The sequence below is a fragment of the Pongo abelii genome, chromosome 19 (assembly GCF_028885655.2).
Source record: "Pongo abelii isolate AG06213 chromosome 19, NHGRI_mPonAbe1-v2.0_pri, whole genome shotgun sequence".
NCBI lineage: Eukaryota > Metazoa > Chordata > Mammalia > Primates > Hominidae > Pongo > Pongo abelii.
In genome coordinates this window covers 49,417,460-49,444,568 of record NC_072004.2, presented here as the reverse complement: position 1 = coordinate 49,444,568, position 27,109 = coordinate 49,417,460, and the positions used below count along the sequence as shown (strand labels likewise).

General features: G+C 38.5%; 2 protein-coding genes across 3 annotated transcripts; both read left to right on the top strand.

Moving 5' to 3' along the window:
- Positions 1-381: 381 nt before the first annotated feature.
- SLFN12 (schlafen family member 12) lies at positions 382-26,740 on the top strand. 2 transcript variants are annotated; one of them, XM_024234955.3, is made up of 5 exons: positions 382-674; positions 1,367-1,415; positions 10,363-11,441; positions 13,085-13,192; positions 21,515-26,740. In XM_024234955.3, exons 3-5 carry the CDS (start codon positions 10,403-10,405, stop codon positions 22,102-22,104), a joined length of 1,737 nt encoding a protein of 578 aa, XP_024090723.2. In that variant the 5' UTR covers positions 382-674; positions 1,367-1,415; positions 10,363-10,402; the 3' UTR covers positions 22,105-26,740. The 2 variants fall into 2 exon arrangements, with proteins under 2 accessions (XP_024090723.2, XP_009249799.3); XM_009251524.4 differs by lacking the exons at positions 382-674; positions 1,367-1,415 and adding an exon at positions 2,969-3,134.
- LOC100461574 (tRNA-uridine aminocarboxypropyltransferase 2-like) lies at positions 25,525-26,740 on the top strand. The gene has a single exon (XM_063718101.1). It carries the CDS (start codon positions 25,525-25,527, stop codon positions 26,350-26,352), a length of 828 nt encoding a protein of 275 aa, XP_063574171.1. The 3' UTR covers positions 26,353-26,740.
- Positions 26,741-27,109: the final 369 nt, after the last annotated feature.

Here is a 27,109-nt window from a genome sequence, read left to right as displayed (position 1 = left end):
TCCCAAATGCCCCCAAGATGCTCCCTACACTGCCAGGGGTAGGTATTTGAATCTGTCTCTCCTGGAACAATCCGCTTCTTGCACCTTTGTCCTCTCCTGTCCTTCCACAGCTGCTCTGGCCTGGTTCCTGGTGGCAACCGTGCTTTTAAGCAAGGGGGCAGCAGTGCTGCTCTGGGAATGCGAGTAAAGCTGGAAAGGTTGAGTCACCCCTTTAGGGGCGTGGTAAGAATGCCTGGCATTTCTTCAATTTTGATGAACCAAAATAGTGACAATTGCGCAAAGGCGCAGAGTCGATAATAAAGAATGTGGACACTTCCGGAGCGCCAACTGCCCAATAGAAATGCATGCCACGCTGGGGAAGTGTGGAGCCGCAGTGCAGGACGGGAGGGCTGGAAAACAGAAAAGGATTCACGTTCTTTATACTCTGCGGCGAGTGAGTCGACGGACTGTAGCCTGGGCCTCGCCAAGTTCCTTTGTTCTTTGTTTTCTTTAAATTACCTTTTTTCTTTTTGTCTTAGAAAATACACGTGGGTGAAAATGAAACGAGAGCTCCCTAGAGATCACTCAGAGCTGGTCTCATGGGTTTTTAACTTCCAGTTGCTCAAGGGCCCGTGCTGGCTTCTGGGGTGTGCTCGCACCTGCAAAGTCCAGCTTCTAGGGAGCAGCGCGAGCTGGTAAGTTGGTCCTGCTGCATCGCTAAACCTTCCAGCCTTAGTTTTTCATTTCTGGGGCGTCTGCTGGCTCGGGAGGCGGTGGGGCACTGGTAACACAACCCCACCACTCCCGGGAAGACCCCCTACCCACATCCTGGGCTGCTTTCTCTCCCTTTTGAAGCAGGAGAATAAGGGTCTGGAGGAAAACCCCAACTTTCCACACCCAAGTAACAAAAGGACCAGAGGCTACTTCCTTTGCAACCCCTCCTTTTCTACGTGGCAGATGAAAAACTGAAAATACCTCTGATTGGTCCCCTCCAGCAACCAATCAGGCTGGTCTCCAGGGCCAAGTCTTCATTTGCATAGGAGTGTAACTTTGTAACTTCGCTTTCTGCAACCAATCAGATGTTTGCATAGGGCATAAATTTGTAACTTCACTTCAGCCTCCCATTGATCGCTTTCTGCAACTGTTCAGACTGATCTTGGGCTCCTACTTCATTTACACTGTGTGCACACCAAGTAACCAGTGGGAAAACTTTAGAGGTTATTTAAACCCCAGAAAATTCAGAAACCGGGCTCTTGAGCCCCTGTCCTCGGGCCTGCTCCCACCCTGTGGAGTGCACTTTCGTTTTCAATAAATCTCTGCTTTTGTTGCTTCATTCTTTCCTTGCTTTGTTTGTGTGTTTGTCCAATTCTTTGTTCAATACGCCAAGAACCTGGACACTCTTCCCTGGCAACATATTTTGGCAAGCCTGCCAGGAGGTAAGCCCAAAGTCTGGGATTTATTTTTCTCCTTTCCCTTTTCCTTTCTGCTTCATACAGGGAAATCTCTCTCTTTCTCTTTTCCTTTCCAACGTGGGATCCTTGGTGGGTAGCGCCTAGACACGGAGGCGACTGCAGGTTCCTGGCCGGGGGCTACTCTCCAGTGCTGCCTTGAAGGCCAAGGAGTGAATGGGGATAGTTGCCCTGCCCAGAAACGGGAAGGACTCTTTTCTGTCTTTTCTGGTTGTGGTCCCTGATCCCTATGTGTGACGCAGCTTCTCCAGGGCGAACTCACACGTGTTTCAGGTGACTTAAGCCTTCTTTCCTTATGTTAAATTATTCCCTTCCCCTACTCTACTGGCTAAGGACAAAAGAAACCCACCTAGCCTCCATTTCATATCATTGCAGTTCATGACTATCACTCTAGTGGAATGGGAACCGTGGGAAAGCATGGCCTTATCAAATTATAAGGATGCTAGAAGTCAAGGCCTTCATCCAGAGACAGAAGGAAAGCTCATAGTAGGCCATCGCGTCTGGAAGGAAAACATGTAAAGTGGCACTGGTGACCACCTAAGGTCAGAGATGTCTGACGCTCTAAAATTGGACCCTAAAGGGAGATGCTCTGGAGGATCCTCGGGACCTCAGCTTCTCCAAGGGGAATTCCTCTGGTAGAGGTTCTTAGGCCTAGTACTAAGCCCTCCTTAGAATTTTCTCTTGCAGTTGCAATACTGTTTGGCCCCAATATTGTTCGGAATCTGGAGTTTGCTGTTGAATGGGAAAGTGGGATGGAGTTGCATGTATGCAGGCTCTTGTGCTGCTGTCCTACGCAGGGTTGGGTCGGGTTAAAGTGTGATGTTCTCCTTTGGTGCTGTTTGGCCCCAGTGTTCTTTGAAGTCCGAGGAAGTTTGACCTTTAAAAATCAAACTGCCATAGAAACTGCTGACTTATAAATTGCTAAAGTAGTTTATAACCAATGTTTTGTTTTTCAAATCCATATTCCTGAGAAGACAATCAAAGATTCAGGTACATTTGGCTACCCGATGGGCCATTTAAACATTTACGAAGGGATTTTATTCAATGTCATTTTCAATGCACGTTTTCTTGTTGTATAAAAGCTTTTCCCATGATTATGCTACAGTGTATTTTCACCAGGTAAAGAAAGCTTTTTATAGTTCACTGAGAACAATCAGCCCCTTCACAATCTAGAACCCATAGGTTAGATGTTCTCAGAACATCTACTGTAAAGGCCATAGTTACACAACAGACTTTAAATTCTTTTGTGAAAGTTATGATAGAATTGGCTGAACAGAGAAGTTATCTGTGCAGCTGCTGGCACTTGGAGTCTATGGAGAAATATATTAAATGAAGATTAAGAGATTCAGTTGTAGGGGATTAATGAAGAGATTGTTTATTTAAGTTAGTGGATTCTTTATTTAGCTCATTATTTGATCTATTTAATTTTAACTGGTTTGGTTTATGGGGACCCTGGGCAAGGAGCATCCTCCAAACTCTTGGTATTATCCTCCCAATAGTCATCATAATAATAGGCTCCCTGGTGCGCTGTATTCTCTCAAAGGTTTTCAATGTTTTTATGCAGCCATCTCTAGAATGTCAAATGGTCTCTCTTCAACTGGAATGATGAGAAGTGAAATAAATGTGTGACCATGAGAACACTGTAACCTATGAATGATGTGCTGAGACTGGAAACCCAAAATGATGGTAACTGAGAGCGGCGCTAAGGCCTTACATTTTGGTTACACTCTCACCTAAGTGAGAACCTGAACAAAAAGGGGGAATTTTAAAAAACAAAATTATGAGAGGCCAGTGTTTTGAACTGAGCTCATAGCCCCAACAGACTAAACTAAACCAAACAGACTAAACTAAACCAAAATGGAGTTGCTCATTGTAAGACTTTGAGGAAACACATAGATCCTAGAACAGACCAAGTTTTTGTTTTTCTCCTGCAAACAGAATGTTTCAGTGACCAGGACACCCTCCACTGGTAACACTTTCCTGTCTCTATAGCAACTTCTGATAAACTGCAGGCTGTTGAGGACTTAGGAATGGTGGACTCGGAAGCTATAGGTCGGGTGGAACTTTTGCTCCTGCATGGGCTGGGGAGCACCTTGAAGAGCTGTAGGGCCAGTGAGCCAGGGATCTGCAGTGTTCGAGCAGAGCTAGAGAGGCAGGGAGGGCGGACTGCTCTATGGTCAGGCCAGGCTTGGTGGGTGTCCAGAACTTCCAGGATTACCCATCCTCCTGGAGTCCTGAACATGCAGGGAGTTGGGGAATAGGTTCTTTAAGTGAAATGTGACCAGGCACTGATGAACTGCATTGCTAGATCCTAAAAGAAAAACCAAGCACCTTCGTGACCTGCTGGTTTATTATCTAGAAGGCAGGAAGGATGAGAGCAGTGCTGTCCTGAACGAAATGCAAAGTGACATCCTAGAAGGGCAAAGAGTGTTGCATGATTTTTGTTTCCCAGGAGGTAGCTCTTACAACTTCTGTCCCACCCTGTGGGCAGTTCCTACTAACCTGCTGTTCTGACATAACTCTAAGGAGATCTGAATGCCATCTCCTTTCCCATTAAAGATAGCCAACAACATAGCCTAAATAGTGAGTTCAGGTCTGATAGAATTTCCCCTATAGTCAAAAGTATAAAGGATTTCAGTGGAAACATCTAACCTGTAAACCTAGACCCAAGGTTTAAGGGAGGCCAGTAAGTTTTAGGCCCTAGGGATTTGGTAAGCTCAATCCCCAGCTCATTTTTTAAGGATTATGTCCCAGATGTATGCTTGAAGGCAGTGATTTTGAACTATGGAAAGTTTTACACAGCTGCAGGTGTTGGACTGGGGTGGCCAGGATCCCAGTCTAGTTCACAAGCGCTGGATCCTCTATAAGGTGGCTCAATTGCAGCTCCCATGGGTTCCAAGTTTCCCAGTGGTATGGGCATCCTTCTTAATCAATCTGAGGGTGAGATGTGATTTCTGTCCCCTTCTGTGTATGGTGGATTAGTCAAAAAAGTTCACACAGAGCCAGGCCTGATGTAGACAGTGCAGAAAGGTAGGCTAGGAGGAAAGGGGACATGACTCCAGTTACAGAGGTTGCAAAAAGAATCGGGGGCAGAGCAGAGGCTGCTTGGTGAGGCATTATCAGAAAATTGTAGGGCTGGGGCTGTGTGCCTGGGTAGAAGTGGAACTGATTCTCCTGCAGACTTTGTGGGTAGAGGTGGAGAATCTCTTCTCTCTGGTCAACAGGGAAGGTGGACTTGCCTTTGGGGCAGCCTTGTGTGTAAGAAATATGAAGAAATTGGGTCTAAAGAACACTAATTGTGCTATAATACTATGGAGAAAGCTCAGCATGGCAGAGATAAACATCCTCCTCTGCTTTCTTGCATAATTATGCCGCATTGAGACTAGCATTGAGTTTTAAATTTAAACTTCAATGATTGTGCTTACCTGGCTTCACTGTTGTTCAATTACCAGGAGTCAGGTCCTCCCTGCTTAGATTCTCTTTTTTTGGAATCTCTCTGGGTCATGTTCAAATGCTTTCTTCTATGGACCCAGGCCCAGGGAGTCTATTTGAATGAATGCTAGGTCCAATATCTCTTAGAAGGCAGCCTCTCTTGGTTCCCTCTGAGTTTTCAGGAAACACTGAGGGAAAGATGCTGCTTTCTAATAGCTTTTAGAACACATCCTCTTCCCCCAAAAGGTACAGGGCAAAGTTCTGTAATCCCTACTGAAATGCTTTCTACCCCCAAAAAGGTACAGGGCAAAGTGCTGTAATCACCACTAAGATAAATTTGCTAGAGAAAAATCTGATACAATTATTTGGGAAACTATTTGATAATATATATCAAAATCTTTAAAGTTTTTGTCACTTGATACAGTAATTTAACTTTTACAAACTTCTGTCTCTCTCTGTGTGTATATATACACACTCTATATACTTATATAATTTCAGCTTAATTATGTACCTAAGGCACAAGTTCAAGTATAACCTTATGTTTCACCGTGAACCTTTATTTCCACGGATTCAGACTCTTTCTTCTCTTATGTAATTTTTCCCCTTCAAGGTTCCATTTCTTATATCCTGAAATCTGGCTTCTTTTCTGTCTACATGTTCTGGCCTCCCATACTCGATTTAACCATCTGTATATATATCTGAACCATATCTGTATATATAATTGAAGTGGTTTGCCAGGGCACTCTTAGACTCAATGAAAATTAGACTGTGTGATTAGCATACCCAAGCATTGAAATAACTGAATCAAGATTCTAGTATAATTATATCGAATGATTGAAAGCAAATTCAATGTTCAGTTGTAAGGTAATAGTTAAATAATGGTATATTAATACCGTGTATGAAATTATGCAGTTAATAAGGTTTTTAAAGAATAGCTAATTATTATTTTGAAAAACTGGTTGTATATACTATATTGATACATGGAAAAGCAAGATTCAAATTGTATATTTTAGTTTTGGGCAGTATGGCCAACCATGACCATTGCAAAAAGGTCTCCCACTGCAAAAAGATCCTCATGTTGGGTAAAATGTGAAATAATAGAAATACAGCTTACATCCTCAACTCATTTTATGAAGCTAATTGATTGCATTATCTGTCAACAAGAATAGGAGAAAGGGACATCATGGGTGCAAAATCTTAAAAATATTATCGAATTGCATTTAATATAAAAAAATGGTGACAGGAATGATGCCAGAAAAATAGTGGATTAGGAAGCTTCAACTCTGTTTCTCCATGGAAACATCAAAAACAACCCAAAACTGTCTGAACTAACAACAAAGATCTGTTGCAACTAAATGAATGCCCAATCAAGAAAAAGCAGCATTCAAAACTGTAGGAAATTTCATGATGTTTTTACTCACCCTTGTCCAAACTTTTGCCCTGCATGGCAAGGTCTTAGTCTTGAGGAGGCAGCATCACTGCTCCTAATTTCCTCCCTGGAACTGGTGGGGCATAGTAAAACTTATTTTCAATGTTGTAACCTGTCTGGGGACTGCCTGAAGGATTCATATCTGTATGCCCTAACTCAGATCTCAGGTGAGGAGAAGTGACAGCCACTGCTCAGGAAAGGTGCAAGGAGACTCTAGACCCCCAGATGTCTTAGGCAAGAGATTGTAGCTAGAGATATAGAATAACCATCTAAGGCTCAGAAGACGAGATGAGGTGAGATTCTTTGGGAAATTAAGACATTCAAAAGCAGCCATGTATGTAGAGGAATCAAGAAAGCCCTGCTCAATCCAGGCAGGATAAATGCTCAGAAAAGACCTGAGAAGAGCTTAAGCTTTTTCCTTGAGCTGATCCCTAAGATCAGAGTATACTTAGCCCATCATTGAAGGTTTGCCTTGCCATAGCATTTGTCTGCAAAGACTGTGAGAGATCGCTGTTTTTTCAAGTGCCCAATTTCCAACAAAAATTCATAAAGCATACACACAACAGAAAAATATGACCTATTCAAAAGAAGAAAGTAAATTGGCAGAACACATCTCTGAGGAAGGCCAGACATCAGACATATTAGACAAAGATTTTAAAACAACCTTCTTGATATCCACATGCAGAAAATGAAGTTAGACCCTCATCTCACACCAAATACAAAAATCAACTGAACATGGATTAAAGACTTAGATGTAAGAGCTGAAATTATAAAACTACTAGAAGAAAATATATGAAAAAGATCCAAGACATTGGCCTGGGCAGTGATGTTTTGGATGTCATCCCAATGGCAGACAGGCAATGAAAGCAAATGTAGACAAATGGGATTACAACAAACTAAAAAGCTTCTGCACAGTAAAGGAAAAAATCAACAGAGTAAAAGAGTAGGCTACAGAATGAAAGAAAATATTTGTAAACCATACATCTGATAAGAGGTTAATATCCAAAATATATAAGAAACTCAAACAACTCAATAGTAAGAAAAAAAAACAGATTAAAAAATGGGCAAAGGATTTGAATAGACATTTCTCAAGAGAAGACATTCTAATGGACAACAGATATATGAAATAATGCTCAACATTACTAATCATCAGGAAAATGCAAATTAAAACCACAATGAGAAATCACCTCGCACATGTTAAAATGGCTATTATAAAAAAGACAAGAGATTAAAAGAGATGGTGAGGATGTAGAGAAAAGAGAACCCTTGCACACTATTGGTAGGAATTTAAACTAGCTTAGCTATTATGGAAAATAGTATGGAGGTTTCTGAAAAAAAAAAAAAAAAAAAAAAAAAAGAAAAAAAAAAGAAAAAGAACCACCATATGATTCAGCAACCTCACTCCTGGATAAATATCCAGAGGGAATGAAATTGTCTATCAAAGAGATATCTGTACTCTCATGTCTATTGCAGCATTATTCACAATAGGCAAGATATGGAAGCAACCTAAGTGTCCACCAACAGATGAAAGGATAAAGAAAAAGTGGTACTTGTAGATAATAAAATACTAGTTATAGCCTTAAGAAAAAGAAGGAAATCCTGTCATTTCTGATAACATGGATGAATATGGAGGACATTATGTTAAGTGAAATAAGCCAAGTAGAGAAAGACAAATACTGCATGATTTCGCTTATTTGTAGAATCTATCAAAGTTAAACTCATAGAATTATAGAGTAGAATAGTGGTTACTGGGGGAAGATGGGGTTTGGGGAAATGTTGGTTAAAGGATACAAAATGTCAGATAGGAGGAATAAGTTCAAGAGCTCTATTGTACAATATGATGACTACAGTTAACAATATGTTGTATTCTTTATTATGTATTTATTTATTTGGAGACAGAGTCTTTCTCTGTTGCCCAAGCTAGAGTGCAGTGCCATGATTATAGCTTACTGCAGCCTTGAACTCCTGGATTCAAGTGATCTTCCCACCTTAGCCTTTTGAGTAGCTGGGACCATAGGCACAAACCACTGTGCCCAGCCAATTCTTATTTTATTTTATTTTATTTTATCTTATTTTACTTTTCTGTAGAGATGTGGTCTTGTTTTGTTGTCCAGGCTGGTCTTGAACTGTTGGCTTCAAGCGATCCTCCCACCTCAGTCTCCCAAAGTGTTTGGATTATAGGCATGAGCCACTGTGCTGGGCCTGTATTCTTGAAAGTTGCTAAGATAGTAGCAATGTTCACCACAAAAAATGATAAGTATGTGAAGTAATGCATATGGTAGTTAGCTCCATATAGCCATTCCACAATATATACAAGTTTCAAAAAAACACATTGTACATGATCAATATATAGGATTTTATTTATAAATTAATAAAATAAAGAACAGACACTGTCTTAAATATCTTCAAAGAGCTAAGAGAAAACATGCACAAATAACTAAAGGATTCAACCCCAACTCTCCAAATGGTTTGGGGCTCTAATGTTAACATTGTTTACATGTGATCAGGAATTTCTATGGACACAGGCGGTATCCACAGACTTAGCTGAGTATCTGCATGATCTTGGTCCAGCAGTGGACAGGAATATTCTGACCCCCTTTACATTCCTTTTCTAGTATAGTAATTACTACCTGTGATGGACTTTATTCTCAATTGTCTCTATGCCACTTGGAAAACCTACACTTCTTAACTTAAAAGTTACACTTAAGTTACACTTAAAAAAAGTTAAACTTAAGTTATGCTTAACTTAAAAGTTACACTTAAATTACACTTAAAAAAAGTTAAACTTGTCACACTTCTTAACTTAAAAGTTACATTTAAGTTACACTTAAAAAAAGTTAAACTTAAGTCACATTTCTCAACTTAAAAGTTACACTTAAGTTACATTTTAAAAAAGTTAAACTTAAGTCACAGTTCTTAACTTGAAAGTTACAGTTAAGTTACACTTAAAAAAAAGTTAAACTTAAGTTACACTTCTTAACTTAAAAGTTTCCATTTAGAGCAAAGCAGTGATCCTAATAGATTTTAAGGGAACAGAGCTAATGGATTAGGGATACATAGACTAAAGCACACTGTCTTAGTTTGTTTAGGCTGCCTTAACAAAATACCACAAGCTGGGTGGCTTACAAATAACAGAAATTTATGACTCAGAGTTCTGGAGGCTGGGAAGTTTACGATTAAGATGCCAGCACTGTTGGGTTCTGGTGAGGGCCCTTTACCTGTCGCAGACTGCCTACTTCTTGCTGTGTTCTCACATAGTGGAAGGGATGAGCTAGTGTTCTGGGGTCCCTTTTAGGAGAGCACTAATCTCATTCATGAGGGTTTCACCCTCATAACCTGATCACCTCCCAAAAACCTCATCACCTTGGGAGTTAGAATTTCAACATATGAATTTTGGAGGAACACAAACATTCAAACCATAGCACAGGTGTTTTGTATATAAGAATTTTCCTTATTGAAAATATGTGGATATTAGATTTAAAAAGGGCACAATGACTTAGCGCACTTTGCTTAAGATTAATGGCCAAAATTTGTAAATCTAATTCATTCTTATAGGAAGGAAAAATAATTAACATGACATGTTGGATGTCATTAGACCTTAACTGGAAATCTTCCAAAAGATTTATCCACATAAATGGAGATAATTAAGGTAAAAGCTGAAATTATTAAAATAAAAAGAAAAGTAGAAATAATATGTATAAGTAAAGCCTGGTTCACTGAGAAGATAAAAACATAGACTCACTCAAGGGGTTAAGAAAAGGAGAGAGAAAACAGGTTGTACAATATTAAGGACTAGAAAGGAGAAAAAGGGCAGATAAAGAGATTATATAATTAGAATACATCATATAAAACTATAGTAACAAATTTGAAAATTCTGTAGGAGTATAAATTATTATAGTCTTAGCTCAAAATTTGCCAGTTTCTTCATACCCATATACTTACCAGTCTAGTGGAATACATACAGCACAGGATTTTTTTTCATTTGCCTCATAATACAGAATTTGCTATCTTTCTAGTTCAAGTCCTATTCTAATGGCTCTGCCTATTTTACAGAAAAGAATTTCTGCTTGAACACTGCATAGCTGCTGGGAAAATGAACATCAGTGTTGATTTGGAAACGAATTATGCCGAATTGGTTCTAGATGTGGGAAGAGTCACTCTTGGAGAGAAGAGTAGGAAAAAAATGAAGGATTGTAAACTGAGAAAAAAGCAGAATGAAAGTGTCTCACGAGCTATGTGTGCTCTGCTGAATTCTGGAGGGGGAGTGATCAAGGCTGAAATTGAGAATGAAGACTATAGTTATACAAAAGATGGAATAGGATTAGATTTGGAAAATTCTTTTAGTAACATTCTGTTATTTGTTCCTGAGTACTTAGACTTCATGCAGAATGGTAACTACTTTCTGATTTTTGTGAAGTCGTGGAGCTTGAACACCTCTGGTCTGCGGATTACCACCTTGAGCTCCAATTTGTACAAAAGAGATATAACATCTGCAAAAGTCATGAATGCCGCTGCTGCACTGGAGTTCCTCAAAGACATGAAAAAGACTAGAGGGAGATTGTATTTAAGACCAGAATTGCTGACAGAGAGTCCCCGTGTTGATATACAAGAAGAAAGTAACATGAAGGCCTTGGCTGGGGGCTTTTTTGACAGAACAGAACTTGATCGGAAAGAAAAATTGACCTTTACTGAATCCACACATGTTGAAATTAAAAACTTCTCGACAGAAAAGTTGTTACAAAGAATTAAAGAGATTCTTCCTCAATATGTTTCTGCATTTGCAAATACTGATGGAGGATATTTGTTCATTGGTTTAAATGAAGATAAAGAAATAATTGGCTTTAAAGCAGAGATGAGTGACCTCGATAAGTTAGAAAGAGAAATCGAAAACTCCATTAGCAAGATGCCTGTGCATCACTTCTGCGTGGAGAAGAAGAAGATAAATTATTCATGCAAATTCCTTGGAGTGTATGATAAAGGAAGTCTTTGTGGATATGTCTGTGCCCTCAGAGTGGAGCGCTTCTGCTGTGCAGTGTTTGCTAAAGAGCCTGATTCCTGGCATGTGAAAGATAACCGTGTGATGCAGTTGACCAGGAAGGAATGGATCCAGTTCATGGTGGAGGCTGAACCAAGTTGAGAATGGGGGGATTTGCAACAGGAATGCATTTGGCTTGGGTGGCAGGGAGGTTTTCTCTTTGGGATTTGGCGCAAGATCAATAGTCCTCAAATTTCAGCACCTAATCTATTAATCTCTGGTGGATACAATCAATAGTTCCCTGCCTCGGCCAGGCGCGGTGGCTCACGCTTGTAATCCCAGCACTTTGGGAGGCCGAGGCAGGCAGATCACGAGGTCAGGGGTATTGGGGTAGACCATCCTGGCTAACATGGTGAAACCCCGTTTCTACTAAAAATACAAAAAATTAGCCGGGTGTGATGGCACATGCCTATGGTCCCAGCTACTCAGGAGGCTGAGGCAGGAGAATCGCTTGAAGCCAGGTGGCGGAGGTTGCAGTGGGCCAGAGATTGCACCACTGCACTCCAGCCTGGGCAACAGAGCGAGACTCCGTCTCAAAAAAAAAAAAAAAAAAAAAAAAAAAAAAAGTTCCCTGCCACTTGTTTTCTTCTACACCCTTAGAAGAAGATAGAATTTCATAAAATAAGCACATGATCTACTTTTAGTAGCCCTACCTGGTGCAAAGACCCAATTAAACCCAGAAGTTTCCTCCCTACCACGTCTTTGTTAGAGTTGAAGGAAAACCCGTTTAATCCTTTTCCTTTTTGTTTCTGAGCTCTATTTCAGTAAGTAACCATTGCTTTCTTTCAGGAACATTTGCCTCTTTTACTTACTTGCTCCTTCATGTTTCTTGTCCCCTTTCTATTTATTTATTTATTTATTTATTTATTTATTTATTTATTTTGAGACGGAGTCTTGCTCTGTCACCCAGGCTGGAGTGCAATGGCAGGATCTCGGCTTACTGCAGCCTCCGCCTCCCGGATTCAAGCGATTCTCCTGCCTCAGCCTCCAGAGTAGCTGGGATTACAGGTGCCCACCACAACGCCCAGCTAATTTTTTGTATTTTTACTAGAGACGGGGTTTCACCACGTTGGCCAGGCTGGTCTCGAACTCTTGACCTCAGGCAATCCGCCCGCCTCGAACTCTTGACCTCAGGCAATCCACCCGCCTCCCAAAATGCTGGGATTACAGGTGTGAGCCACCATGCCTGGCGTCCCTTTCTATTCAATTCCTGTAAAACCGCTTCCTTTTTCTTCTCATATTTGTGAGCCAAATTGTAGCCCTAATTTGTACCAGTAAGGAAGGAATAATGCTGTTATTTTATCTGGTTTTGGAAAAAAGAAAGCCTCAAACGAAATTGGACCAGTACTAGCAATTGCACCAGTACTAGCAACTTACAAAATGTCTGAAAATGTAAGCTTCTTCCTCAGAATCTGCACAAAAGTCAGCTTTCCTTCACTAGCCATCACGTCTCATTTTAACTGCTTTAAAAATAAACCCAATTATATGGTAATGTATTAAATTACTATTAATGCATTTTTACTGTTAATTTTCATTCGAAATATAGTGTTTCAGTGGCATCAAAAGTTAATTTTGCAATTTGTATCTGACCTAAGAATCTAACCACAATATCTAACATAAATTTTTTTTTGAAAAACAGAATCAGTTACAAGTAGACTTTTAATATATAATACTATGCATTAGTTAGTTGGGGTCTCCCTTCTGTGAAATTAAGAATGTGATTTTTTTTTGTTTTCTAAGAATTTTCCAGGTCATATAAAGAGCTGTTCTCTCAAATAAATATGTCATCACCTGCTCCTCACAGTTGGCCTCTTTTGGAATGGGAACGGCAGAGACATCACTGTCCAGGTAGTTTCATTCTGGCTTGTTTGGATTTGTTGATGTGACTGTAGTCAAATCTCTTTCTCTTCAAACCAGCTCAGTCTTGAAATTTGTTCTGAAAGCACATTCTTGTGTTTATGGGAATTCTTTGGTGTTTTAAGTCATTGAATCTGTCAAATCCTATTTCTTTATATTTGGGTTAGAATTTTCTTGGTGCAATACAAATTCGTTTACTTGGAAGTAAGAGCAACCCAAGTCAGTTTAGTTTAAACAAACAAAAAAAGAAAGCATATATATCATGTCACTGAGCAGTCTTGATTGAGGCCCACCTTCAGGCATCGCTGTGTTCAGTTACTGAAGAAATGCCATCAGTACTCAGGATCTCTGATTGATCTATCTGTTTTTGTTGTTGTTGTTGATGATGGGCAATTGAGTTATTTCCTGCATTCTGCGACATGAACAGTGTTACCTTGAACATTCTTAGTCAGTCTTCTAGTGCATATGTGCAAGATTTTCTCTTGGGTGCCTAAGTAGGAGTAGAATTGTTGGCTCAGGAGGTGCGTGAATATTCAAGTAATAAGATAATGCCAAATTGTTCTGAAAGTAGATAAGTCAAGTTACTCCCATCAGCAATATATTAGAAATGCCACATCTTCTCCAATTGTCAAATTTTTCTTGTTTATGGTTCTCCTTCTCTTGACCTCCTTCCTCTCAATCAACTGTGTATAAAATGGTATCTCTTTGTAATGTGCATTTCCTTGGTTATTGATTGGGTTGAGCATCTCTCCATATACTTACTGGCCATATATATTTCATCTTCTGTGCAGTGTCTATTTTGTCTTTGCCCATTTTTCTAATAAGCTTTGTCTTTTTCTTATTGATTTATAGGAGTAATTTAGAGATTCTAGAATAAAATCCTCTTTTAGTCATAGGTATTAACAATTACCAAATGTTTTCTCCAAGCTGGTGGCTTGCATTTTCTCTTTTCTTAAGGTATACTCTCATAAGTAGTAGTTTTAAATTTTAATGTAGGCAAAACTATCATTTAAAATGTTGTGGTTTAGTGCTCTTTGTGCCTTGCGTAAGAGATCCTTCTATACACTAGGATTATAAAGATATTTCTTTTAATTTTCTCCTAAACATTTTAAAGTTTTGCACTCAACATTTAACATTTAAATACACAATCCAGAGGTGGGCAGATCACTTGAGGCCAAGAGACCAGCCTGGCCAACATGGTGAAGCCGTGTCTCTACTAAAATACAAAAATTAGCCAGGTGTGGTGGTGCACACCTGTAGACCCAGCTACTCAGGAGACTGAGACACAAGAATCGTTTGAATCCAGGAGGTGGAGGTTGCAGTGGGCTGAGATCACACCACTGCACTCCAGCCTGGGCAACAGCATGAGACTTTGTCTCAATAAGTAATAAACAAACAAACAAATAAATAAGTAAATACACAATCCATATCAATAGACAGTAATGTAGCATGCTATTTCATTTTATTCCATGTGGATAACCACTTTCCCAGGCGTAACACTGAAAAGTCTCACTTTCACCATGATCTGCCATGCCACTCTCAGCGTATTACTAAGTACAATTCACCTTTGAACAAACCCACATGCAGTTGAAAATCTGTGTATAACTTTTGACTTTCCAAAAAGTTAACTACTAATAGCTTACTTTTGACCCAAAGCCTTACCAATAATGTAGTCAATTAACACATATTTTGTGTATTTATCATATACTATATTCTTAAAATAAAGTAAGCTAGAGAAAGAAAATATTATTAAGAAAGTCATAAGGAAGAGGAAATATATTTTCTATTCATTAGGTGTAAGTGGATCATTTAAAGGTCTTCATACTCATTGCCTTGACGTTGTGTAGGCTGAGGAAGAGAAGGGTTGGTCTTGCTATCTCGGGGTGGCAGAGGTGGAAGAAGATCCTGGTGTAAGTGGGCCCATGCAGTTCAAACCCATGTTGTTCAAGGGTCAACTGTATATCTATAGATAATCCTCTTTCTAGAATCGCTATTATGTTTCCTTGATCAAGTTGTCTGTCCCTGCCACTGTAATGTTATACTAAGTATCGATATCTGGTAGCGTAAGCCCTTTAGTTTTTCTTTGAGAGTGTCTTGGCAATTTTTAATCATTTAATCTTCTATACACATTTTAGAATGTGCTTAAGTGCCAAAAAACTTTTGGAATTTTGATTTGCAGTTACAATGCATCTCTAGATACATTTGGGAAGAAATGGCATATTTATATCAATAAGTTGTATCCTTGAGCATAGGAAATCTGTTTACTTATTTATATCTTCTTTAATGCCTGTATAGTTTCATAAATTTCTGTGTACACATTTTGTACATCTTTTATTACATTTATGTCTAGGTTCCTTTTATTTTTGTTGCTGTAAAGATATTTTTCTTTAAAAGTTCCATTTTCTTGTTTATTGCTGATGTGTAGAAATGCAGTTGATTTTTACGTATTGAGTTTATATAAGGCCACATTGTTAGGTTGCCTTATTATTTTAAATAATTTGTCCATGGATTAGTTACATTTTGTATAAACAAATATGCGGATCATAAAATGTTTTGTCTTTTCCTTTCCAATCTTTATGCCTTTAATGTCTTTTTTTCTTGTCCTAATGAACTGATGAAGACTTTTAGACAATTCTTAATGCAAATAGTCTTAGTTCAGATTTTAAAGAGAGTGTGTCTATGGCTTTCCCATTTAAATTGAGGTTTGCCTAACATGGCGCATGTATACCTATGTAACAAACTTGCACATTGTGCACATCTACCCCAGAACTTAAAGTATAATAAAGACAAAAAAAGAAATTGAGGTTTTCCTTAGGTACTTTGAATATACCCTTATCAGGCTAAGGAAGTTTAATGATATTTCTAGTTTACTAAATGTTTTTTCTTTTTTTTATCATGGGTGAATACTGAATTTTATCAAACACACTTTCTACTTCTGTTGACATGATTATATGCTTTTCTTTTTAATATGGTGATTGGCAAATGATGTTTAATATTTTCTATTAAGCCATTTTTGCATTCCTGGAACAAACTCAGTTCCGTCTTGCAGTATTATCTTTTTTACACATTTTTATTCAGCTGCTAATACTTAATTTAGAATTTCTACATCTAAATCCACGAGTGACAAGGCCTAAGAATAGTTTTCTCTCTTTCTTTGTCTAGTATTTGTATTAAAATTGTGCTGAACTCAAAATGAGTTTCCTCTTTTTCCATCCTTTGAAAAAATTTATATAAGATTAGAATGATATGCTTGAAATTGTGGTGGAATTTGCCTGTAAAATGGTTTGTCTTCCCTTTGTGGGAAGACTCCTAGTTCTTTTTTGAATCAGGAACTGGCTCTGTCACCCAGGCTGAAGTATAGTGGTGTGATCATGGCTCACTGTAGCTTCAAGCTCTTGGGCTCAAGTGATCCACCTGCCTCAGCCTATCAAGGCTCTAGGATTACAGGCTTGAGCCACTGTGCCTGACATATTTCTGATTTTTTAACAAAAGGATTGCCTACTCTTTCTGTTTCCTTTGGTGTTAATTTTGGTAAGATATTTTTAAGGAATCCTAAATTCAATAGCTGGCATCTCAATATTAGTCTGACTTATATTTCAGATCCTTATTTCAGTCTATTTTTATTTTCTTGTGAGAACAAAGCAGATTGGTTTCAAAAATTTATTTATTTTGTGTAGTAAGCACTTTTAAAATGTATGCTTTTCCTAGGTATCCTATATGTTAATTTTTAAAATTTTTATTTCACTAGTTTTTGGGGAACAGGTGGTTTATGGTTACATGAATAAGTTCTTTATTGGTGGCTTCTGAGATTTTGGTGCAGCTATCACCCAAGTAATGTACACTGCACCCAGTGTGTAGTCTTTTATCCGTCATTCCGCTCCCACCCTTCCCGTTGAGTCCCCAGAGTCCGTTGTATCATTCTTAGTCTTTGTGTCCTCATGGCCTAGCTCCCACTTATGAGTGAGAACATACAATATTTGGTTTTCCATTCCTGAGTTACTTCACTTAGAATAATGGTCTCCCACCCCATTCAGGTTGCTGCGAATGCCATTATTTCATTCCTTTTTATGACTGATAGTATTCCATGGTGTATATATACCACATTTTCTTTAACCACTTGATGGTTGATGGGTATTTAGGCGGGTTCCATATTTTTGGAATTGCAAATTGTGCTGCTATAAATGTGTGTGCAAATGTCTTTTTCATGAAATGACTGATTTTCCTCTGGGTAGATACCCAGTAGTAGGATTTCTGGAGCAAATGGTAGTTCTACTTTTAATTCCTTAATGAATCTCCATACTTTTTTTCCATAGTGGTTGTAATAGTTTACATTCACACCAGCAGTATAAAAGAATTCCCTTTTCAGTGCATACATGCCAGCATCTATAATTTTTTGACTTTTAATTATGGCCATTCTTGCAGGTGTAAGATGGTCTCATTGTGGTCTTAATTTTCATTTCCCTGATCATCAGTGATGTTGAGCATATTTTCATGTTCGTTGGCCATTTGTATATCTTCTTTTGAGAATTGTCTATTTATATCCTTTGCCCACTTTTTGATGGGATTCTTTGTTTTTTTCTTGCTGATTTGTTTGAGTTCCTCATAGATTCTGGATATCAGTCATTTGTCAGATGCATAGGTTGCAAATATTTTCTCCCACTCTGTGGATTGTCTTTTTACTCTGCTATTTCTTTTGCTGTGCAGAAGCTTTTAGTTTAATTACGTCTCATCTATTTATTTTTGTTTTTGTTATATTTGCTTTTGGGTTCTTGGTTATGAACTCTTTGCCTAAGCCAATGTCTAGAATTGTTTTTCTGATGTTATCTTGTAGAATTTTTATGGTTTCAGGTCTTAGATTTAAGTCTTTGATTCATGTTGAGTTGGTTTTTGTATAAGGTGAGAGATGAGGATCTGGTTTCATTCTTCTACATGTGGCTTGCCAATTATCCCAGCACCATTTGTTGCATGGGGTGTCCTTTCCCCACTTTGTTTTTGCTTGCTTTGTTGAAGATCCAATTGAACTGTAAGCATTAGACTTTCTTTCAGTGTTCTCTATTCTATTCCATTCGTCTACATGCCTATTTTTATACCAGAACCATGCTGTTTTGGTAACTATAGCTTTGTAGTATAGTTTGAGGTCAGGTAATGTGATGCCTCCAGATTTGTTCTTTTTGCTTAGTCTTGCTTTTTCTATGTGGACTCTTTTTTTGGTGCCATATAAATTTTAGGGTTGTTTTTTCTAGTTCTGTGAAGAATGATTATGGTATTTTGATGGGAATTGCATTGATGTAATTGCTTTTGTCAGTATGGTCATTTTCACAATATTGATTCTACCTATCCATGAGCATGGGATGTGTTTCCATTTGTTTGTTTCATCCATGATTTCTTTCAGCAGTGTTTTGTAGTTTTCCTTGTAGAGATCTTTCACTTCCTTGGCTAGGTATATTGCTAAGTATTTTATTTTATTTTGCAGCTGTTGTAGGAGGGATTGAGGTTTTGATTTGATTCTCAGCTTGGTCACTGTTGCTGTATAGCAGTGCTAATTTGTGTACATTGGTTTTGTATCCTGAAACTTAATGGAATTCATTTTTCAGATCTAGGCACTTTTTGGATGAGTCTTTAGGGTTTTCTAGGTATACAATCATTTTTCTGTGAAAAATGACATGGGAATTTTGATAGGGTTTTCGTTGAATTTGTAGATCACTTTGGGTAGTGTGGACATTTTAACAATATGATTTTTTCAATCCATGAACACAAGCTATCTTTCCATTTATTTGTGTCTTTTCCAATTTCCTTCATCAGCATTTTATAGATATCAATATAGAGATCTTTCATCTCCTTGATAACATTTATTATCAAGTATTTTTTGTAGCTATTGTAAATGGGAGTGTTTTCTTGATTTCTTTTTAGGATAATTTGTTGTTAGTGTATGGAAATGCTACTGATTTTTGTGTTCTGAAAATTTACCCAATTCTTTTATTTGTTCTGATCATTTTCTGGTGGCATCTTTAAGGTTTTCTATATATAAGTTCACATTGTGGGCAAATCGTGATAATTTAATTTCTTATTTTCCAATTTGGATCCTTTTTATTTCTTTTTCTTCCCTAATTGCTCTGGCTAGGACTTCCATATTGAATAGAAGTGGTGAAATGGGCATCCTTGTTTTGTTCCTGATCTTAGATGAAAACTTTCAATGTTTCACTGTTGAGTATGAAGTTAGCTGTAGGTTTTTTATATGTGGTCTTTGCTGTGTTGAGGTACATTCCTTCTATACCTAATTGGTTAAGAGGTTTTTTAAAATTACAGAATGTTGAATTTTGTCAAATGCTTTTTCTGTATCCATTAATATGAGCATATAGTTTTTGCCCTTCATTTTATTAATGTGGTATATCACATTTATTGATTTTCACATTATACCATGCTTGCATCCCAAGGATAAATCCCACTTATTACGATGAATTATCCTTTTTTTTTCTTTTTTTTTTTTTTGAGACACGGTTTCACTCTTGTTACCCAGGTTAGAGTGCAATGGCGCTATCTTGCCACCCTGCAACCTCCACCTCCTGGGTTCAAGCGATTCTCTTACTTCAGCCTCCTGAGTAGCTGGGATTACAGGCACCTGCCACCATGTCTGGCTAATTTTATGTATTTTTAGTAGAGACAGGGTTTCACCATGTTGGCCAGGCTGGTCTTGAGCCCCTGACCTCAGGTGATCCACCCACCTTGGCCTCCCAAAATGCTGGGATTACAGGCATGAGCCACTGCACCAGGCCGAATGATCCTTTTAATGTGCTGTTGAATTTGGTTTGCTAGCATTTTGTTGAGAATTTTTGCATCTAGTTTCATCAGTGATATTGGCCTGTAATTTTCTTTTTTTTGTAGAGTCCTTGCCTGACTTCATGATCAGGGTAATGTTGACCTCATAAAATGAGTTTGGAAGTATTTCCTCCTCTTCAATTTTTTGGAAGAGTTTGAGAAGGATTGGTATACTCTTGTATTTGTGAGGGATATCTTTAATCAACTTTAAAAAAAAAAGTATAAATGTTTGTCTCTTCAAATATTGCTTATCTTATTTTTCTCTCCTTTCTCTTTGTGGGACTCATATTATAAATTTGCTAGACCTTTTGATGGTTTCTGACATATCTTTTATCTTCTGTTTTTACCTTTTTTTTTTTTCATTGAGTTTGAGTTCGGACTTTTGCTACCATCCTGTCTTCCCATTGATTAGTCCTGTTTTCTGCTATGCTCTGTCTGCTGTTAAACATTATCAAATAAGTTCCTAATACCACATACTGTATTTTTCAGTTAAGGAATGTCCACACAATTTTTATCCATCAATTTTAGTTTTTCTAAGCCTGTAAGAGAATAAGTACATCTTCATCTTTTCATCTATTTTATTATTATTTTTTGTTTTTAAATATATTACAGTTATTTTAAAGTCCCTCTTTGATAACTACAATATCTGAAGCACTTGTCAGTCTTTTTCTCTGATCTGGTTTTTCTCCTGTTTTCTAGTAATTCATTCTGATTTTTATTCTGTCTCATAATTTTTTATTGTATCATGGATTACAAATTGTAGAGACTTTGATAGATATTACGTTTCTCCAAAAAGGGCTATATTTACTTCTGGCAGGTAGATAGATTGCTTTTATTCCTTTGAAGTTTTTTTTATGCTTTTCTAGGTATAATAGTTTTTAATTTTGCCCTTACTATTAGGTCATGGCTTTTCTATTGCCATAATGTCTCTGGTATTTACCAAGATCCCTCCACTCTTTTGGGACTGGAATTCCAGTCTGTGTTTCCTGAGCACCATGAGGCTGAAGAAACTTACATTCAGCTCTTTAGTCTCTCAGTTGATATTTTCTTCTGTGTTTCCAGCATCTGACCTGTATTAGCCAATGAGTTGAGGGAAATTTGTATGTAGACTTTGGCTTCTTCTCTGCAGCTTCATTTTCTCTGAGATTTTACTTCTCATATTCCAGCTCTTCTTACTTCTTTTCCTCAGCCTAATAAGACTGATGATTTCTCCTTGGGTTCTATTTACCTATGCCATGATATGGAAAATCTACTTAGGGAAAAAGCAGGGGTGAATGTGAAGCTACTTTCTGTGTTTCACCTCTATCAAAGACTGTGGCAGTTCAAATACTGCTTTTATTGGTGCTTTCTAGTTCTTTAAATTATTGTTTAATATATTTTATACAACTTTTACAGTGTTTTTGATGGGAGGATTTGTCTTTTACAAGCTACTTTGCCATGGCTTAAATGGGAACTTCCTAGTGTTTTATTATTTATTATTATTATTTCCTTATTCAGGGCTATCAGGAAGGGTAACGTATACTCCAGAAAACCTTTGCAGAAAACTGTTCTTACAACATGAAGGACTTAAGCAATTAATATGTGAAGAAATGGGCTCTGTTAGAAAGGGCTCACTGATCTTCTCTAGGAGCTGGTCTTTGGATCTGGGCTTGCAAGAGAACCACAAAGTCCTCTGTGATGCTCTTCTGATTTCCCAGGACAAGCCTCCAGTCCTATACACCTTCCACATGGTACAGGATGAGGAGTTTAAAGGCTATTCTACACAAACTGCCCTAACCTTAAAGCAGAAGCTGGCAAAAATTGGTGGTTACACTAAAAAAGTGTGTGTCATGACAAAGATCTTCTACTTGAGCCCTGAAGGCAAGACAAGCTGCCAGTATGATTTAAGATCGCAAGTAATTTACCCTGAATCCTACTATTTTACAAGAAGGAAATACTTGCTGAAAGCCCTTTTTGAAGCCTTAAAGAGACTCAAGTCTCTGAGAGACCAGTTTTCCTTTGCAGAAAATCTATACCAGATAATCGGTATAGATTGCTTTCAGAAGAATGATAAAAAGATGTTTAAATCTTGTCGAAGGCTCACCTGATGGAAGATGGACTGGGCTACTGAGATATTTTTCATTATATATTTGATAACATTCTCTAATTCTGTGAAAATATTTCTGTGAAAACTTTGCAAGTTAAGCAACTTAATGTGATGTTGGATAATTGGGTTTTGCCTATCTTCACTTCTCCCTAAATAATCTTCACAGATATTGTTTGAGGGATATTAGGAAAATTAATTTGTTAACTCGTCTGTGCACAGTATTATTTACTCTGTCTGTAGTTCCTGAATAAATTTTCTTCCATGCTTGAACTGGGAAAAATTGCAACACTTTTATTCTTAATGACAACAGTGAAAATCTCCCAGCATATACCTAGAAAACAATTATAACTTACAAAAGATTATGCTTGATGAAACTCAGAATTTCCACAGTGGGAATGAATAAGAAGGCAAAACTCATTTCCTCAAAACAAAACTCCAGGAATTTTCTGGATCTTCTTGAGCTACTTTCACACTATTTACTTGGAAGGGTTGTGAATTTCCTAATTGGTCAGCTAGCACCTTTAAAGAACTCACAAGAATGGTTACTTTATTTTTCTACAAGCAGTTCTGAATAAAGAAGCATGAGATGACAAAATGTGGAAAATCCTCTCTAAGATTTGAAGGAAAGCAGCCAAGGTATAAGTAGAAACTCTTTTAGACGAGAGTTTTTATCAACAAGAGGAAGGAGCACCAGGGTCTGGCATTTCCCACTCATCTAAGATGAGCTAAGGGACCAAGATGAAGCTCAGCAGAGTGGGATACACCCTTGGCTGGGTGTTCTGAATTCATGCCTAAGACCTTCAGTGGGATCTTGGAACAGAGAATGGAGCCTAAATTACCCATCAGGGCCTCAGCCTTTTCCACCACTGTGTCCAATGCCAGAGGAAGTCGATCAACGCATTCAGTATTCTGAGAAAAGTTTTACTAACACATATTTTGCCAAACGAGATGATGTTTGACTGTAAAGGAAATAGGCAGACATTCTTATCAAAGGATATAGGGAACGGAACGTAGTTCTCTTCTACCTTCTTGAAAACTATGTTACAATGAAATCCAGCCAATGAAGAGATGAATCAAAATGAAGAACTTAAAACGAGAGCATACTTGCACTCCTGGAGTCTCTCTCTAGCCCTGAACTGTGGCCAGCACAGTGTGTCAGCCTGTACCAGCTGCCGGTATGGGTGACCTGGGCACGGGCAAGACAATCATCATCACACACTGTGTGCACCAGAACTCCTCTTGGCATCTCCAAGCCAGTTCACCATTGTGTGAACTGTGCACTGATGGAGCTCCACTGGGACTCAGAGGCCTTGGCACACCTGCAGCTGTGGAATATTGCGATGAGGAAAGATTGGGAAAATGACAAGAGCCCACTGTCTGGAATTTATAGGTGCATTGATTGTCTTCAGTATCACCAGCCCAGCCCCATTTGAAGCAGAGCCAAAGTGGAAAAATGATTTGGACTAAACGTTAACTCATGGCAGACCAGTTTCTGTGGTTCTGTTGGCCAAGAAACATGACCATGGGAGGATGAACGCAGGAACAATAGCCTCAAGATGGGCCAGATCTACATGGAACATAGTTTTGTAGGATGAGTTGAAGCATCAGCAAAGGAAAATGTAAACTTTGATGAAGCCTCCAGGTGCCTGGATGCCAAATAGACAAATACAGAATATAAGAAAACACAGTAAGAGCCATTGGCCCCGTGCTTATTTGGCATCATTGCAAGAAACCTGGGGTAGTGATAGTGGATGTATTTAGAGAGTGAGGCATAAGCTCACCTAAACAGCCTAGAAAATGTTTTACTATGAGAGTAAGAAGGAAGAACACAAGTGGATATATGAGGAGTCATTGCAGTCTGGCCCATCAGTAAGTTTTTCATGTGTACATCATTAGTCAAGAAAGTAGATCTGAAATTTTGGAGGGTGTTTAATATAATCTTGGTGGAGTTGTAAAGTGGGTTAAAAGTCTGAATTATATATATATCAAAGTGGCAGGTCTGGCAGTCATATTGTTGAACAGTATGGCTGATACATTAATAATATATGTGTACATTCGTGTATGTGTGTATAACCAAGGGGAAGGGGTGGTCATGGTCAGAGACATAAGACAAGAGGTCGGTGGGCGGAAGCTTGAAGGAGTGGTGGGGAGGGCGCTGGGGAGTGAGTGGATCAAGGAGTTGACTAATAGGAAACAACTGCCTCTAGGAGAAGGCAATAATCTCCATTACTTTTTATTATTTTATTTTATTTTTTAGGGACAAGGTCTTGCTCTGTCGGCTGGGCTGGATTGCAGTGGTGTGATCATAGCTTACTGCAGCATTGAACGCCTGGGCTCAAAAGATTCACCTAAGCCTCCTGAGTAGCTAGGACTACAGACACACACCAACTCACCTGGCTAATTTTTAAAATTTTTGTAGAGATAGGGTCTCACTATGTTGCTCAGGCTGGTCTCAACTCCTGGGGTTAAGCAATCCTCCTGTCTTGGCCTCCCAAAGGGCTCAAATAGGCAAAATTGAGCTGTTAAATGGAGAAGCAGTGGGGATAATTATCCCTTTTCATAATGAGGTTCTGTATAACAAGTCTTAATCCTTGAAGGGCCTATTCTAACTTAAATTGTGCCATATTAACTATTTTAAAGAGGGATTTATAGGGTCCCATTTTATCAAGCCATTTTTTAAGTGCCAAAATTTTAACTTTAATTTATTATTTGTTGTGTCAGAGAGTCTGTGTCCAATATGAGATACTTTAAAGCAGTGGGTACAAAACTATGGGAAATTCAACCAAAGCAGTAAAGTGAGGGATAGTTATTCAAAATACTTTTTAACTTTAGTTACCTTTCTAAGATTAGAGGGGGTACAATATTTAAATTTAGTGAGAACCCCAAGTATAATATATATTTTTTTGAGAAGGACTTTCGCTCTTGTTGCCCAGGCTGGAGTGCAATGATGCTATCTCGGCTCACGGCAACCTCCGCTTCACAGGTTCAAGTGATTCTCCTGACTCAGCCTCCCAAGTAGCTGGGATTACAGGCACCTGCCACCATGCCTGGCTAATTTTTGTATTTTTAGTAGAGGCAGGGTTTCACCATGTCGGCCAGGCTGGTTTTGAACTTCTGACCTCAGGTGATCCACTCGCCTCGGCTTCCCAAAGTGCTTGGATTATAGGCGTAAGCCACTGCAGCCCACTCCAAGTATAATTGGAGCCCCAGACTGATTGAGTCCATGAAGTATGTCAGCTGGTATATTTTAGCAAATGCTGAAGTTAATTTAGACCTTATGTTGTAGAGACAAAAAATCTAATCAGTGTCCTTTTATCTTTTTGTAATATAAATTATTTGGCATATACATTCTGGATTTCTAATTGGGCCGAATTATGGACCTTTGTTTTAATTTAGTTACATATGTTATATCCACATCTATATGTACACATACAATCTATTCCTTATGTCTATATTGAAATATTATATCGAAGGCCTGACTAGAGTGTCCGCCATGGAGTCGCAGAAAGAGGCGCGAACACTCCAGGAACCCATCGCGCGGCCGCCTGGGGCCTCAAGGTCTCAGACGCCAAAATACAAGGAGCAGCGGGAGGGCGGCGCGGTGCTGGCGACGGCTGCCCTGGGCGCAGAGGTGGACGACGCTAGTGTGGACGCGCTGTGGCTGCTGCAGGTGGAGCCGGCCGAGCTGAGGCCTGAGTGCAGCCGCTGCAGCCGGCCTCAGAAAGTGTGTTTGTGTCCATTTCTCCCAGCGCACCCTTTGCATATCTCTACCCACTTGTACATAATTCAGCATCCAGCAGAGGAAGACAAAATGTTGCCAGCAGCATGCCTCCCCCAAGACAAGTGCAAAGCGAAGACTGGTCGTCGCTTCAGTGAAGAAAGAGATCCTGAACTTTCAACTGTTTGCCGGAAGTTTGGTACATTAATATTATATCCAGGGGCTGAAGCTGCTAATCTGGAAGAATTTATATTAGATTCTCCTGTTTATCCTCTACAATCATCATCATTGATGGTACACGGAGCCAGGCTAAAGACATTTTTTGTAAGAATTCCTTGTTCTGACACCCCCAAACAGGTGCAGTTAAAAATTAGCATTTCTAGTCAGTATGTAGTTCAGATGCAGCCAATTAATAGATGTCTTTCTACACTGGAGTGTGCACCTGTTGCTCTTTCCATCTTGGAGAAAAATAATTACATACAAGAGACTTTGCTTCGCCCTCTTAAAGCTTTATGCTCTTTCCAGGTTTAACATGGTGACCAAATTCGCCTCAGCAAGGAACACCTTCTGAAAAATGGATTATATCCTAAACCAATGCCAAAGAACAAACACAAACTCAGGAAAATGGAACTATTAAAGAATAGTGTTAAAATTTAGTACAGTTGTTCTTTTGGTGTTAGCTTACCTGTCTTCATCTAACAATACCAAGTTAAGTTTTCATATAGTTTAGGTCTGTAGGTTTTTGACTTGCTAAAGAATGAGAATTGCATACTAATCTTGCCCAGAAGAAGGAAGTAAACCAAATATTCATAGAAACAAACAAACAAATGAAAATTCACTGGCTCACTGAAAAGCAAGATTTCATACTGTACTTGTTTTTAAAAATGTGCCTCTAATAATACATGTTTTCAAACCCAAATTTAAAGTGTGATTTGTTGTTGAGCTGGGTTAGAAGTTCTTGCTTGTAAAATAGAAGGAAATCCTTGTGGTAGATTGAAACAGTATTGTTTCCATTAAAGTTTATAAATAAGTAGGTGTAGACCAATAATATAAGATACCTACATCAATTTGCAGTCCTAACTTTATAGTTTGAAATAAGTAGCAAAAGAAAATTATGATAATTAAGTAATTCATTATTTTGTAAAACACTATAAAGGAATAAGAAAACTTTATTGTTGGGGCTAAATTTGAATTCAGCTAATATGATATAAGTGTTCTATTAATTGCCCTGATTTTTAAAGAGGTGCATGTAATTTTGAAATAGCACACATTTTCATTTGCAATCACT

Excerpts from the sequence above, each read along its gene's own strand:
- LOC100461574 (XM_063718101.1), top strand. The coding sequence starts at position 25,525 with ATGTACACATACAATCTATTCCTTATGTCTATATTGAAATATTATATC.
- SLFN12 (XM_024234955.3), top strand. The coding sequence starts at position 10,403 with ATGAACATCAGTGTTGATTTGGAAACGAATTATGCCGAATTGGTTCTA. Across the intron at positions 11,442-13,084 it reads CATGGTGGAGGCTGAACCAA|AATTTTCCAGGTCATATAAA; the intron begins GTTGAGAATGGG and ends TTGTTTTCTAAG. Across the intron at positions 13,193-21,514 it reads GCAGAGACATCACTGTCCAG|GGCTATCAGGAAGGGTAACG; the intron begins GTAGTTTCATTC and ends TTCCTTATTCAG.